This window comes from Chinchilla lanigera, unplaced genomic scaffold (genome assembly GCF_000276665.1).
Source record: "Chinchilla lanigera isolate Chin_1 unplaced genomic scaffold, ChiLan1.0 scaffold00002, whole genome shotgun sequence".
Classification (NCBI taxonomy): domain Eukaryota; kingdom Metazoa; phylum Chordata; class Mammalia; order Rodentia; family Chinchillidae; genus Chinchilla; species Chinchilla lanigera.
This window is the reverse complement of record NW_004955403.1, coordinates 22,873,711-22,889,373: the sequence shown is the minus strand read 5'-3', so window position 1 is coordinate 22,889,373 and position 15,663 is coordinate 22,873,711. Positions and strand designations below refer to the sequence as shown.

Below are 15,663 nucleotides of genomic sequence, written 5' to 3'. Positions count from 1 at the left end.
TGAAGATATCAATATGTAATACAATAAGCATTGTTAATTCCCTACCACTCTGTTTATAACTCTGTAATGTCTGTACTGATCCTTCGCTATTTTGTAAAACGTTGTCGATCTGTTTGTATTTTCCTCCTTTTATTTCTAAAATTAAAAAAAATACAGAGTAAAAAAAAATTAGTACTGTGCATTTATCAAAATGGGATAATGCACATTTAGCAATACTATTAGCAAAATTCATTTCTTGGCTGAATTTAAAATGAAACATTTTCTCCTAGAATTTTTTCAACAGATAATTAATTACACAGAAGAATTCCGACACATGCCGCTGCTGAAACTCTGGATTGGGCCAGTGCCGATGGTGGCCCTCTATCACGCAGAAAATGTGGAGGTGAGTTCGTGGTAAATAGGATAGATATTTCGCTTATATTTGACACTGTGAGAATAAATGTATAAATGCACTCTTAAATTTCACTTAGCTCAGTACAAAGAGTCTTTCATGAAATGTTTTAGGTTATGTAGGTTCCCTTTAGTCCTTCTTAGATATAGGGAGAATCCTGGAGAGAGTAACACTCTCCGCATATCTTTGTACATTTGTAAACTCTCAATATATTTGTTCTCTTTTTTTGGAAACTCTCTAGAGGGGTATGCCTTTTCAAACCATAAATAGATTATTCTACAAGACCAGCACTTGCTATTCACCAGACACAACTGTAAGATTCCAAAGTGTGACTAATTAAATAATATGGTGTTTCCCTCACGGTGCTCAAGGTCTCATATGATAGCAGAGAAAAATACTGTTATTCTGCATTTAAAGGGTGTGCTAAGGTGATGTTGACAGAGTAGATATTGTGAATCCCTGCTATTGACATTGTCCTCAGAAAGTTTGTAAACCTTGTGTTTAATGTTGTGCCCCTGGGAAAACTGTCTGGTGGTATGATGAGAAAAGGTTTGGATTTGGGTCAGGGAGTAAGAATGCAATCGAGCTTCTCTTCCTGGAACAAAATTAAAAACAGAATTCCCTGGGGGCTGGTGTTGGAGCGAGTCTTTCCTGGTTGTTTTGATAGAAATGTGGGCGATTTCCTTGTACCACACTCCAGAATCCTAGTTCAGGGAAAATAGGGAGGGGAGCCAGGCATAAGATTCTGGCTCCTGTAGACCTGCTGAAATTGGGCTGGTTCCTGGAGAGAAGGATCTGTCCAGAATGGAGAAAGCCCGGGGAGCGTTCTCTGCTCCATCCGGGATGCTCGTCCCTTGTACTTTACTTCATCTCTAGGCAAGTCCAGCACGCTCACTGTTTTCCGTGCTAGCTGTGTGCTAGCAACACTCAAATATGTTGCTCTCGCTTATGTCTTTACGCTGAATTTCACTCCCATTTTCAGACCATGGACAGCTGAATACCTCCACTGGCATACTTGAAGAGAGTTTCACGCTTTCCATCTTCCTAACGTGGTCCTCTGCCAGACTTCTCTGCCCTCCTTCCTTCTTCCTGTCTCCATGTAGTGTCTGCTTGGCTCCTGATTTATGACGAGAATCAGAGAATTATCTTTTCCTCAGTTCTACTTAATTCCCAAAACTGAATGACGAGTATATGTTCAAAACTCGGACCGGACTTCTTTGAGGCACAAGAATGAAAATGAACTTCGAAGAAAATAAAGGTTTTGAAATATAAAATACAGTTGTATACTAACCAAGTTTTTGTATAGTTGAAGTTGTTTTGATGTTTGTATATGTCTCTTCCTCTAAGGTAATTTTAACTAGTTCGAAACAAATTGACAAATCCTTTGTGTACAAGTTCATAAAGCCGTGGCTTGGTTTAGGACTACTTACAAGGTAAGTAAAGATGTCTCCCAGTAGAAACAGTTTCTTCTGTGTGTAAATTGTTATTTCAGGAATAGACAAAAGATAGCTTTTCTGTAGCTAGACTGGTCTCAGGAAGGAGGAAAGAGGCTGGAAGGTCTAGCTAACTGTGGGTCTTGGATAGACAGATTTAAAGTGTCTGGCCCTCTCTAGCCATGGGATTGAATAGTAACCACCAGCAATGTCTGAGTAGAATTAAGAGATCTTGATGTCAAAGCACAGTAAAGCAACAAAGTGTCTGGAGCGGGGAAATTTTGCAAAGGTAATGAAAAAAGGCAGTCAGCCTCAGAGAACACTGAGCACAGTGACTTCAAACCTGACCTGGCATGCAAAGGTAGGACTGCATCTTCTAAGACAGGGCCCAGCAAGAGAAAAGCAGGGCCCTCAGAAGGACTCTGGGGAATTTTAAAGCAGCGATTCTGGAAGCAGAGGACTGGAGTGTGTGGACTCCTGAGAAGTGAGGTATCAATGTGGGGAGAAAAAAACTTCTTAATTTTAGAAACTCAGAACCTATAAGTGAAGAGAAATTCTTAAATTTTTCTTCTTTATACATGCTCTTTTAACTATTAGTATTATGGAACAATGTCTAAAATATATTTTGTAGCTATTTGTGAATATTTTGTATGTTTGCTATTCTGAGCAAAACATTTGAGCATCTGCAGGCAAAGCTGCTTTTAGAGTTTTGCTGGCTTAGCTACATTTGTGCTGTATTTGTTTTGGATGAGAACTCCCTTTTATTTGTAACCATGTATTCTATTTCTAGTACTGGAATGAAATGGCGCTCCAGGAGAAAAATGTTAACACCTGCTTTCCATTTCACAATTCTGGAAGATTTCTTAGCTATCATGAATGAACAAGCAAATATCCTGGCTGATAAGCTTGAAAAGCATGTTAACCAAGAGGCATTTAACTGCTTTTTTTATATCACTCTTTGTGCCTTGGATATAATCTGTGGTAAGCCTGATTGATTTGTATCTGAAGTCATGGCATAAAGATAAAGTAGCCCAAATAGAAAATAACATTCCACTGGGAAGGGAAATGAGGAGACTGCAAAGGACGTGGGATTCTTCAGGCTGGTGTAACTGATAAGTTTGCTACTGAGAAATAGCAGCCACTCATAGGGCAATGAGAAGAGCCAAGTCGCTGGGATGGTCAAAGGGAAGGAAGAACAGGAGCAAGAAGTGGGAGAAGCAGCAGGTCCAAGAAGAGCAAATGAAGGAGAAAAGCAACTATAAAATACAGTGAGAGGAGCAGGATTTTGCCACTGTAACATAAGCAAAAGATACGTGCATGCACTGAATGTTCTCCTCCCCCATATTCTGTAGAAACCGCTATGGGGAAGAGTATTGGTGCTCAAAGCAATGAAGACTCCAAGTACGTCCGTGCAGTTTATAGGTAAATGGGATGCTGTCCGTTCTCCCTTAAATTGTTGAGTTGGACTTTAAAAATTATTGCAAATTATTTGTGTCTCTGTTCTATCTTTATATTATTTCAAAAGGAAACATTAAAATCAAAGTTAACCTCATAATTTCAGCATGTATGTGAGCAGGAGAGTAATGGTTATATAAATTATGGTATATCTAGATTATGCAGATATTTAAAATTATTACACTTAAATATACTGAGATTATATTATGATGTAAATTATGATAGTTATATCATGATACTGGTAAAAGATATAAGCAATTCTTGTAGTACAGTAACTACTATATGTAAAAAATTACGTGTAGGGGAAAAAAACCCAGAAGAAACAATATTAAAGGGTTAATCATGGTTCTATGTATGAATTTGTCTTTCTTGTTGCATTTTTGTATTTATTGATCTTTACTTTCCTTTTTCATATTTTCTGCACAGAGTAGGTATCATTTTTGTAACTGAAGCAATCAGTTTTATTTAAAACTGCTTACAATTATTCAGTTACTAAGAAACAGAGCCAGGATTTGATTTGATGTATCTCATCTTTAAGTCTACTGTGCATTTCACTTCATTTTAACAAATATTGATTGGTCGTCTATATTATACCAGCCATCACACACAGTGCTAACTGATTGTATAGTGCTACATAGAACATAATAGCATAGGAAACAAGCATTGGATCATCAAATATTAACTTAAGAATTGTAACACTTGCTTAGGAAGAAAAGGTCAAACTGATGCTGAACAATACCGGGGATAGGTCCTATACAGGAAAGGTCTGAAAAACTGGCCTCTCAGCCTGTCTTGAAGGAGGTAATCATGTAGAGGAATTTCCATTCCGTCACAGGAAATGAATGAGAGGGGTTTAATAGGGACAACCATGAGCACGTTTTTGTAGAAGACACCCAGTTGTTTTGTCATCACTCAGAGGAATGATCAGATGAATGGGTAGATCTTTAAAAGACACAGATTTTATCTCAGCCTTTGGTACAAAAGATCTGAGAGTTTTGGAAGTTGAGAATTTACTGTAGATGAACAAGCATAGAGACCAGATGCCATCTCTAAGGATGTTTTGTGGATTTTTCATTCCTCTGAAGAGTTCATTTTTTTAAGCTTCCTTGAATGTACAATAGTGCACTCCTTCATTGTTTAGTGCTAAGTTTGGAAGACTAATCAGCCTCATTCATATGTATTCCCTTCATTAAGCCAAGGCACCAAATAGGTGCTCAAGAAATACACATTTCTAATGTAAAAGAAAATGTGCTTTTATTCTATTACAGGATGAGTGATAAGATTTTTCGAAGAATGAAGATGCCCTGGCTTTGGCTTGACCTATGGTACCTTATGTTTAAAGAAGGACGAGAACACAAGAGGGATCTAGAGATCCTACACACTTTTACCAAAAATGTAAGCCATTTTTCTCATAAATACGTTTTCTCAGTAAAATGCATAACAGAAACTCACCATGATAACCATTTGCAGTGTATGATTCATGGGCATTGAGTGCATCCATAGTGTTATAAAGCCATCATCACTATTTCCACAAATTTGTAAGTTCAAGAGTTTTGTTTCATCTATATATACAAGACTATAAAGTCTGTTTCCGTAAAATGAAAGGTGATCAATTGAAAAGAATTTAATGTAAAAAGTGGCCAGTATAATTACATTCAAATTATATATTCAAGTAATAATTAAGTGCCCACCAAGTGCCGACCACTGTACCCGAATAGTAATAAATAAGACGTGTAATCCCTCCGGCCCTAACAGATTAGTAAAGTAGGGGAGGTTATCCATCAACAAACTGTAACAAAATGTGATGTTGGCCATGAACACTTCATTGACAAACAGGGTGCTGTGCAAAAGAATAAGGAAACAGATCTGGGTCTAAGAGTCTTGTGGGAAATATTTGGAGATGACAGTAGTTTTCAAAAGCAAGAGGCATTTAAAGCAGTACATATCTTAATTTAGAAAAAAATGTTATTACTATTTTATTTCCAAATGAAACATAAACAAGGGATAAGGATTTTGGTTTGAATATAGCTCATCAGTCTTTGTGTCAAAATGTGTTTATGAAAAAAGCAGGATTTGGTTGAAAATACACATCAAATTACAATTTAAGTGTATTGAAAAAGAGCCTATATGAGTTATTCTTTCTTTACTATAAGCTTTGGTTAAAATACATTGGAATTATTTCCTCATCATCAGGAAATAATAAGACAATAGCAAACAGGTTGTATTTTAAAATTACATTTTCTCTTACATTTCAAGCCTTAATATTAATATCAATAATTACCAAATTCCAGACTAAATAGGCCATGTCATCCATTTTACAAATATTGAAAATAACATACTGAGACATTGGTAGAATGAACTTCACAAAGAATAAAGGAAAGATTTTTTTCCCCTCAGTGAGCTTAGTATCTATTCATTCAAGCCACTTAACCAGAAAATTTTTCAATTGCCTGATAGGAAAAAGAAAATTGAAATATGTAATCAAATATATGGATTTTAATTGTTGTATTCATCCAACAAATATCTAATGAGCATTCTCAAAATGCCAGTTGGTGCTCTACAATTTGGAAATATATCAGTGAATGAAAATAAATTTGCTGCCACATGGAGGGTAACGATAACAAATAGTAAGTGTAGTAAAATGTCAGGAGGTCAGTGATATGGAGAGAAAGGAGAGTCAGGAAGATAGTGCTGAGGATTGGGGTAGCAGTGATCAGGCAAAGTCTCTGCTATTGTGACAGTGAGCAGAGATCTGAAAGAAGGGAAGGAGAAAGCCAGGCAGGCGGGGGAGGCAGGAATATTCCAGGGATGTGGATGGCAAGCATAAAGGGTGGATCGATGAGTTAACTGGTTTTTTTCTCTAACACAAAACACAGTAATTAAGAGTGACCTATAATTAATTCCTTGCATGATGGTAGTGTTCTCTGTACCACTTAACTTTTTCTTATTAACTCATTAAATCTCTAGGGCACGATTTAGTAGAGTAAGACTCTATTCCATATGAGAAAGATTACAAAAATAGAACTTGAAAATTATGCACTTGTCAGATGTTAAATTTGTTTTAATAGTTTCATGAAATAATGCCTTAAATGTGAACAGGAGACTTAAATATATTTTCACAAGAGCCTAAGTTACCACTTAGGAAATGGAAAGAACAGGAAAAGTTTTAGAAAAAGCAAGTTAAAGAAGCTGGCATATTTTCACAGGAAAATATGTCACTAGCACCTTCTCAACATCCAAGCAACCTCATATGACTGTCACTTAAACCGTACAGGTCATTGCTGAACGGGTCAGTGAAATAAAGGCGAATGAAGAAAGTAACGGTGCTCACTCAGGCCCTGGCTCCTCCAGAAGGAAAGGCAAGGCTTTCCTTGACTTGCTTTTAAGTGTGACCGATGATGAAGGCAACAAGTTGAGTCATGAAGATATTCGAGAAGAAGTTGACACCTTCATGTTTGAGGTATTTTATATTTTCAGGTGATTTCCAGGCACCATTAAAATTTCTTACCTCTGAGGGTAGCTCCATGGTAGAGCACTTGCCTAGCATGGGAGAAGCCCTTTCATCTCCAGCTCTGCAAAAACAAAAACCAGACAATTCCTGTTCTTTTTAGAATCTTTAGCTTAATTTTAAAAAATTTAAACAGTGTTAAAGTGGCACAGTATAACTGAAGAAAGTTATTATATTATCATCAGAAAGTACAGAATTCAAGAACCTGAGTAAGCACTAGATCAACTTCCTCCTTCAGAACATTTTGACTTCTGGTGGCCATAGCAGTATACACAATTCTTCTCAAGAAAGCTAGTTTGTCAAATTTCGCTAACCAGAAGAGCAGCCAGAAATTTCTCTCTGTTCTCTATATTGCTTCATGCTTTCTCTTGCCCTCCCAAGCCCGTTAACCTCCTCACTTCCTCCTTCTAGAGTTTTAACACATGAACACATAGCTACTGCTATGAACTGCATTAGCCATGGAAGGTAATAACAATCTTCCAGTAAGCCAGGCATAGTATCAGAGGCTTGTAATCCCAGCACTCTGGGAGGCTGAGGCAGGAGGGTCACAAGTTGAAGCCTAACCTGGGCAACTGAGAGACTTAATGAGACTCTGTCTCAAAATAAAATAATAAAATAAAATAAAATAAAATAAAAATAAAATAAAATAGGGATGGCAATGTTGCTTATTTTGAAGGCCCTGGGATCTATACCCAGTGCTACAATTAAAAAAAAATACCTCCAATGGAGAATCCAGCCAGTTTGTGATTCTGAAGGAATTTCTGGTCCTTAACTTTTTTTAAGGTACTTTTTACAAATACAGTTTTAAATATTAATTATTACAAAGAACAAAACTTTCTATATCTGGACTACAAACAAAAGAAATGATATTCATAAGTAACATGTAGTAATATCCTTTAAGTGAAAGAAAGTAAAACGTATCCATGTTTTCAGTGACTCATCACATACTAAGCCTTACATTAACTGTTTCTCTTATTGCTGTCTGGTTATAATACAAGTGCTTATGTACTCTTTTAAAATTAAATTTCATTTTTTATAAATAATAATTGTGTGTATTCCTGAAGCATGATGTGATGTTTTGATGCGAATCAGATTAATTACCATATCCATCACCTTCACATATTTATTATTTATGTATTGAGAACATTTAAAATTCACCCTCTTAGCAATTTTGAGCTATATAGCACATTACTATCAGTTATTGTTATGGTTTGTCTGGATGTCCCACCAAAGTCTCATGCAGTCATGGGGCAGGCTTCTAGAGTTCATGATTGATCCATGGTCCAATGCTGGGATTATGGGTGTGAGTGCTATACCTGCCCTGGGGCAGGTAGTTTGCATACAGTGTAAGGGAGGAAAGGAGACTTGCTCTCCCTGCTGCCCCTCCTCCCGTTTGTTCTTGTTGCTTTGCTGTTTTCCACTGCTATGAATTGTTGCCCTCTGCCTTGTGCCACTCTGCCTTGGAGCCAGCCAAGTATGGACTGAAACCTCCACAAACTGTGAGCTAAATAGACCTTCCCTTTCTTAATTTTGGGCATCAGGTATTTTGTCCCAGCAATGAGAGAAAAGTAACTGAGACAATCATAATTGCCAAGTTGTGTGACAGATTGCCAGAATTTATTCATCCTGTCCAGTTAAAAGTCTTTGTCCTCTGACCAGCACTGCTCCTTTCCCGTCTGCCTTCCCAAGGCCAGCCTCTGAGAACCACCATTCAACTCTGTGCTTCTCTTAGTGCAACTTTAGTTTCCGTGTGTAAGTGAGACCATGTGATAATTTTCTTTTCTTCTTTTTTTTTTTTTTTTTGAGAAAAGCAAAACTTTTAATAGTTTTACAAAAATAAGCTTCTTTGTGAACATACTGAAGTCTCAGATATGAGGAGTGTCGTGTAGTAAGGTGGAAATTTTTCCTATACAACTTCACAATTGTAGGAAGCATCAGGGACTCAGATGACATAATCTCAGTGAATGAGATTTCACTCCTATCCCTCCTGTCTCCACCACCAATAAAGACATTTAAGCTTATTTCAATTTGGCTAACGTCTCTGGATTTATGGATGTTATCACAAATGACAATTTTTTTTTAAAGTTGAGTAGTATTTCATTGTATGTACATCCTATTGTTAAATTTAGTCATTTGTTGATGGCCATTTTGGTTGTGAAGTCTACAGGTTCAATGAAATTTCTTCCAAAATTTAATAACATTTTCCAGAGAAATAAAAACGTTCTGAAAGGCCAATGCAATCTTGAACAAAAAATAAAACTGGAGTCATATTACCTGACTTCAAAATATACTACAAAGGTACAGCAATCAAAACACCATGGTAGTGCTATAGAGCAGACATATAAACCAATAGAACAGAAAAAAAAAAAAAAAAACAGAAATAAATCCATGAATTTATAACCAACTAATTTTCAATTAAATTGTCAAGAATACACAACAGGAGAGTCTTCAATAAGTAGTCCCGGGAAAACTAAATATTCACATGCACATGAATAAAAATGGATACTTATCTCTCCCCTTATACAAGAATTAACTCAAAGCATATTAAGAATTTAAATTCCCTACCACTCTGTTTGTAACTCTGTAATGTCTGTACTGATCCTATGCTATTTTGTAAAATGTTGTCAGTCTTTTAGTATTTTCCTCCTTTTATTTCTAAAATTAAAAAAAAAAAAAGAATTTAAATGTAGGATGTGAAACCAAAAATATTAGAAGAAAAAAATAGGGGACATACTTCTTAAGATTGGTGTGGGCATTAATTTCTTGGTTATGACTCCAAAAGAATAGTCAAAAAGCACAAATACACAAATGAAATTGTGTCATCTCTTCTTACTGAGTAGGGTCCAAGTAAGCTTGTCCTTCTTTAAGTTACAGGTATCAGGTATTTTGTCACAGTGCCAAAGAAGTGACTGAGACAGGTTCCAGTCATTCCCGATCTTAATCACAAGTTCTCTATGTGTTAAAAAGAGAGATGGATTGAATCTGTGATTTTAAACTTATTTGTTAGGAGAGAACACTTCGATGGAAAGAAATCTTAAAACAGAAAATGGATATCAAAACCAGCTACAAAGTAGAGCAGGTTCTGAGATCAAATCCCAGCTCTGACATGTACCACAAATATGACCTCAGACACCACACGTAACCTTTCTGAGCCTCAGTATTCTTTTTTTCTTTTGTCTTTTGCAGTGCTAGGGATTGAACCCCTGAGCTATATCCCCAAACTGGTAATCGTACTTCAAAAGTGAGGCCTTAGAATAGCCATAATGATTAGACTTTTTCAAAGAACACTGAGAATCAAACAACACTGGCACACAGGAAACATGTAGCAGATTTTGAATATTATTACTTGATATTGAAATAGACTTTCTTATATCTCTACCCTGTCCATGTTCACACACATGTGCATACACCTTACTGCAGGATGCTCCATGACTGTAATGGGCAATCGTGTGAGCTTTGTTTTGTCATCATTCTGGAAATCAGTTCCTCCGTATACTTTCTACTAAGCTGTCTGGTCCTGGAGAAATTATTTGACTTTTTTTTTTTTATCGTGTCACAGTTTTTATTCTCTAAAATATAAATAGTATTCATGAACATAACCTAAGGTTTTTGTGAAGTTTAATTAAATTAGTTTCTGCAAAGTACATAGTATTTTGCCTCAAACTCAGTAAGCATTAACTAGCTCATTTATCAGTTTCTTGAGGTGGAGAATATTGCTCAGAGTTGCACACAGATATATGTCTGGTGTCCAGCATCAGCAGGTAAATTCTCCCTCAGAAAGGTAGAGAAGTACAGTCTGGCAGTTGGCTCAGGAGAGCCAGACATTTGTCCACCTCAGAAAAGTCTGGCTTACCAGGATCTTCTGCACTGCTCCCTTCACTAACACAGTCCAGCAACTTCCTGTAAAATGTGCAACATGATGAGGCATCGAAATGCTGTCGCTAAGGACAAACCTCAGCCTCTTCAGAGATTGTTGTATTTGTTTTTCACAGAGGTGAGATGCTGTATAGAAACAGTTTATGTCCTGCAGTTAGACTACAGCTGTCAAATGTACTGGCAATGCAAAAGGATTAACATAGTCATTCCTGGTTTTCTCCATATAATTCTGCTTTGTAAGCTTTTATTTATTTATTTTTAATTCTAGGGCCATGATACAACTGCAGCTGCAATAAACTGGGCTTTATACCTATTGGGTTCTTATCCAGAAGTCCAGAAAAAGGTGGACAGTGAACTGGATGAAGTGTTCGGTATGTTTGACCCCTTCACTGGTGAGATTGTAGATCCTAAGTGCAGCAAAGCAAACATTATTCCTGCTCATTAAGGAGGTTCAGGGGGACCTGTTCTAAGGACGCTGTCCAAGGCAGGAAGGCTTCTGTACAGAGTCCCTTCCAGGACCTTTCTCCTTTGCAAGGCCCCATCCATTCCTTTATAAGTACTTGTTAAGTTGCTGATACGTGACTGCCCTGGGCTAGGCCTGCATAGATGCATGGGATTTTTTTTTGGTTTTTCTCTGGTACCGGGAACCGAACTCACGACCTTGCACTTGCCAGGCAGGCGCTTTGTCGCTGAGCTAAATCCCCAGCCCCTGATGCATGGGATTGACCCCAGGGTGAAATTGGCATGTGTACATAAAGCTCCTCTTCGTGGACTGTGTCCTGGAGTGATGTGAAGAAGGGAACACAGAGGAGCAAGTGGAGCTGTTAGAAGGATAAGGGAAAGCTATTTCGAGTGGGAACTGTATCTGACCACAAATGACAAAAAGAGGCATCATATTTATCTTCAAAGCAACAAGAAAGGAGAAGTGGAGATAAATGATATATTAATGTCCTATGGCAGTTGTAACAAACTCCACAAACTAGAAGGCTTAACAGAAATATATTCTCCTATTTTTCTGGACACTAGAAATCCAAAATCAGTATTACTAAGCCTAAATCAACATGTTTTCAGGGTTGCAGTCCTTCTGGAAAAAAAATTACCCATTGCTTCTTAAACTTCTGGTGGCTGCTAGTATCCCTTGGCTTAAGGGAACATTATTCAAACCTCTACGTTTGAATGGGTACCTAGCATCCTCCACCTTGCCTTCCGTGTGTGTGTGTGTGTGTGTGTGTGTGTGTGTTTTAAGGTTACCTGCTGGTATTCAGGGTCCATCTAGATAATTCAGGATTGTCTCCACATTTTAAGATCTTTAATTTAATCACTCTGCAAAGTCCCTTTTTTCCAAATAAGGTAACATTCACAGGTTCAAGGAAACAAGATTTGATATTTTGGGGGCCCGTTATCAGTCTACCACAAGATTCTACCATCAATTTTGACTTTTTTGTAATCATGCGTCACTTGGTTCTCCATAGCCAGAGGATGAAACGGAACAAAGCTGGCTTAGCTTACCAAAGTGTGGTAGCTGATGCAGTTGCATAGAGAAAAGAGTGGGAAAGGAAAATGAAGGAAAACAGTAGTAGAGAAAAAGCATTCTAGAAAGAGGAGCCAGAGGAACAGTGGCATCAAAGTGGGAAGCTTTCTGGTTTGCAGAGCAACAATGAATAGTAAGAAACAGCTGGAATTCAGGACACTTGGCGCAATGTAGAGTTCAGAGATAAAGTTGGAAAGACAGGTTTGTGCTCAGGCAGTGTGAAGACTGGGATTTGATATTAAGAGGTAAGACTTTTAAAGAGTGGAGATATCTAAACTTGAGCTTCATTTATGTAGTCATTTTATTTGTTTTTCCGTATCAGTTTTACTTTCTCTCAGGTACCTGAGGGTGTGTAAGTTTGGTCTTCTAAAAGCTCACAAGTTCTTTTGAAGTGGGTCACATCTTTTTATATCCTCTATAATTTCTATCTCATTGCCAGTGTCATGAGTGTTTTTAATCTTGCATGATTAGTAACACAGTAATCATTGCTAGAATCTTAGTTCTGCAACTTGTCATGTTTTCTGCTTATTATGCTTCCCTTTTTCTCATATATTACTTCTGAAGTTAGTTTCAAATTTTTCAGTTACTCTGTGCTTATTGAGTTGTATTATTGCTTATTGCTTTTCTTACTTTTAATTGAGGTAAATGTCACGTAATGTGAAATTAACCATTTTAAAATGCAAAATTTAATGAAATTTATAACATTCACAATGTGCTTGTCATTCATCTCTAAAATATTCTAAAATAATCTCAGTGCCCCAAAAGGAAACCCTGTACCATTAAGTGGTCCTCATTCTCCATTCCTCCAGTGCCTGGTGACCACCAATTTGCTTTCTGTCTGTATAAATAGAATCTTATGTGACTTTTTGTACTGGTTTATTTAATTAGCATGTTGTTTCATGTTATTTTCATTATGAATCATATTAGAAGTTCTACTTTACCTGTGGATATTTAACATTTGATATTTCAAGTCATATGTTCTTCTTTGATGCCCTCAACTCCATCCCCAACCCCAGAGAGTTTTCTTATTGTCATTCTATACACTTTCTGTAATCAGGGAAATCTGATCACCCTGTGACCTTGGAAGACCTGAAGAAACTTAAATATCTAGACTGTGTCATTAAGGAGACACTCCGCATTTTTCCTCCTGTTCCTTTATTTGCCCGGCGTCTCAATGAAGATTGTGAAGTAGGTAAGTGTTTATCTTGGTTACTTTTCTCTCTTTGCTGAGACAAAATACCTGACTCCCAATATTAAGCAAGGAAAGGTTTATTTAGCTCACAGTTTGTGGAGGTTTCAGTCCATACTTGGCTGGCTCCAAGGCAGAGTGGCACATGGCACAGGGCAACCATTCATGGCAACAGAAAACAGCAAAGGCAAGAAGAGCATAAGAGAGGAGCAGCGGCAAGCAGCCTCTTTCCCTCCTTACATTGTAAACTATCTGCCCCAGGGCGGGTGTAGCATTCACACCCATGAATCAATCATAAACTGTAAAAGCCCGCCCCATGACTGCATGAGGATTTGTGGGGACATGCAGACACAAACCATAACATTCTGCCCTGGCCCCCAAAAGACTCAGGAGAATGGCTTTTATCACTAATGTCTGTCTTGTTCTATGAATATGACATGATGCTTACTTCTTGCCAGCGGGTTACAAAGTTGTGAAGGACACTGAAGCCGTCATCGTTCCCTATGCATTGCACAGAGATCCAAGGTACTTCCCCAATCCTGAGGAATTCCAGCCAGAACGGTTCTTTCCAGAGAACGCACAAGGACGCCATCCGTATGCATACGTGCCCTTCTCTGCTGGCCCTAGAAACTGTATAGGTTTGTATCCATTGGATTGGTTCCACCTCTCGGCCCATGTGATAAGCGCTTTCTCACAAGCATCTCTTCAAGATGTGATACGGCACCACCTGTGTGCAACTGTCTTCAAAATACTGGTTCCCTTCTACCTCCACTTTAGAGTTTTAAAATATTACTGTCAGAAAGTAGAGTGGTTTCCTGGCGCTGCCACTGTGGAGTACCGTAGGTGGGGTGGCTTAAGTAATAGAAATTAATTTTTTCAGAGTTTTGGAGGCTAAAGTGTCCACAAGGTGCCCCGTCGGGGCCTCGTTCTTTGGCTCACAGACGGCTGCTTTCTCCCTGTGTCTTTGCTTGGTCTTGATGTGTGCCTGTGTTCTCATCATCTCTGCAGTGTTTATGTTAGGGTCTGATACAGGAAATAGAAACTCCCAACCTGAATGATGTCTGAGACAAATTTGTGTTCTTTAAAATTGAGGGATGAATTTCAGAAACAACGGCGGTTAGGAGCAGAATATATTTATTGAGGGAAAGAAAGCTCCTGTCCAAGAGAGGGACAGAAGGGGCCTGAGTGGGTTGCCAAGGATCTTGCCCTTCCCAGGCATTTTATAGAGCAAAATCACGAGGTGAGGTGGGTCCAAGATAGGGGGAAAACGGGAAATCACAAGGTGGGAATGAAGTGGGACAAAACTATGGTCAGCCAATAAGGTTGCAAGTATAATTGTTTAGGTAAAATTGATTAAATGGGAATCAAATGGGGAAGCGAGTGACGTAGCAAGCAGACATGAATACAGAACAGGGACTTTTCCTGTAGGGGGTTGGGCTAGTGACTCTTCCTGGCTTTTTTAAGGTGATTGCTACCTATTGAGAATATCAATCCCTGAGGTCCATCCCTAAGGAAGTATGTGGGCGCATCTGTTTACTCTTTTGTCCACAGCTGGAGGTGTGTCTCCCCCACAGTTGCAAGGTATCTCGTTTTCTGCACTGGCTCCTTTGAGGGCCTGGCCCTGTCTGACTGCCTATAATATTTCTATCTACTTCAACTGCCTGTAACAGTCCACCCTGGTGGCCTCATTTAAATTTTATTAAGGTTAACTGTTTCATATTATCTGTCTCTTTTGTCTTTTTTTTTTTTTTTTTTTGAGTTACTGAGTATAAGATGGTGCTAAGCTTTATCCTCAGCCCTTTTTATTTTTTTGAAACAGAGTCTTGCTGAGTTGCCCAAGCAGGCCGTGAGTTTCTGCTCCTCCTGTCTCAGCCTCTAGAGCAGTAAGGATTACAGGGAAGCACCTCTGTCTCTGACCATTCATTACCTTTTTAAAGACCCTATCTCCAGGATAATCAAAGTGTAGAATACCAGGAACCAGGACATCCACATAGGAATTTTGGATGGGGACACAGTTCAGTAACATAAAATACTCAGTTTCATGGCAGAGCTTTTAAAAGTTGTAGATTGGGAGTAAGGTAGAATATAATTCCTTATGATAAGAATATGTGATTAGCTGTGTTTAACCTAATTTGTGTGTGTGGTTTTAATAACTGCATTTTTGAAAAACCAAAACAAAGTATGCTTGGGCTGGGGATTTAGCTCAGCGGCAAAAGCGCCTGCCTGGCAAGCGCAAGGTCGTGAGTTTGGTTCCCGGTACCGGAGAAAAAACCAAAAAAA

General features: G+C 38.1%; 1 protein-coding gene across 1 annotated transcript in view; it reads left to right on the top strand.

The window, feature by feature from the left end:
• The window catches only part of LOC102018145 (cytochrome P450 4V2), a gene marked incomplete at its 5' end in the record, with an annotated part of 41,923 nt that overhangs the window by 22,848 nt on the left and 3,412 nt on the right, over positions 1 to 15,663 (top strand). The window contains 9 exon segments of the mRNA XM_005373433.2: positions 270 to 382; positions 1,739 to 1,824; positions 2,615 to 2,805; positions 3,177 to 3,246; positions 4,548 to 4,674; positions 6,554 to 6,739; positions 10,932 to 11,034; positions 13,252 to 13,386; positions 13,842 to 14,021. Coding sequence (XP_005373490.2) covers positions 270 to 382; positions 1,739 to 1,824; positions 2,615 to 2,805; positions 3,177 to 3,246; positions 4,548 to 4,674; positions 6,554 to 6,739; positions 10,932 to 11,034; positions 13,252 to 13,386; positions 13,842 to 14,021 — 1,191 coding nt within the window.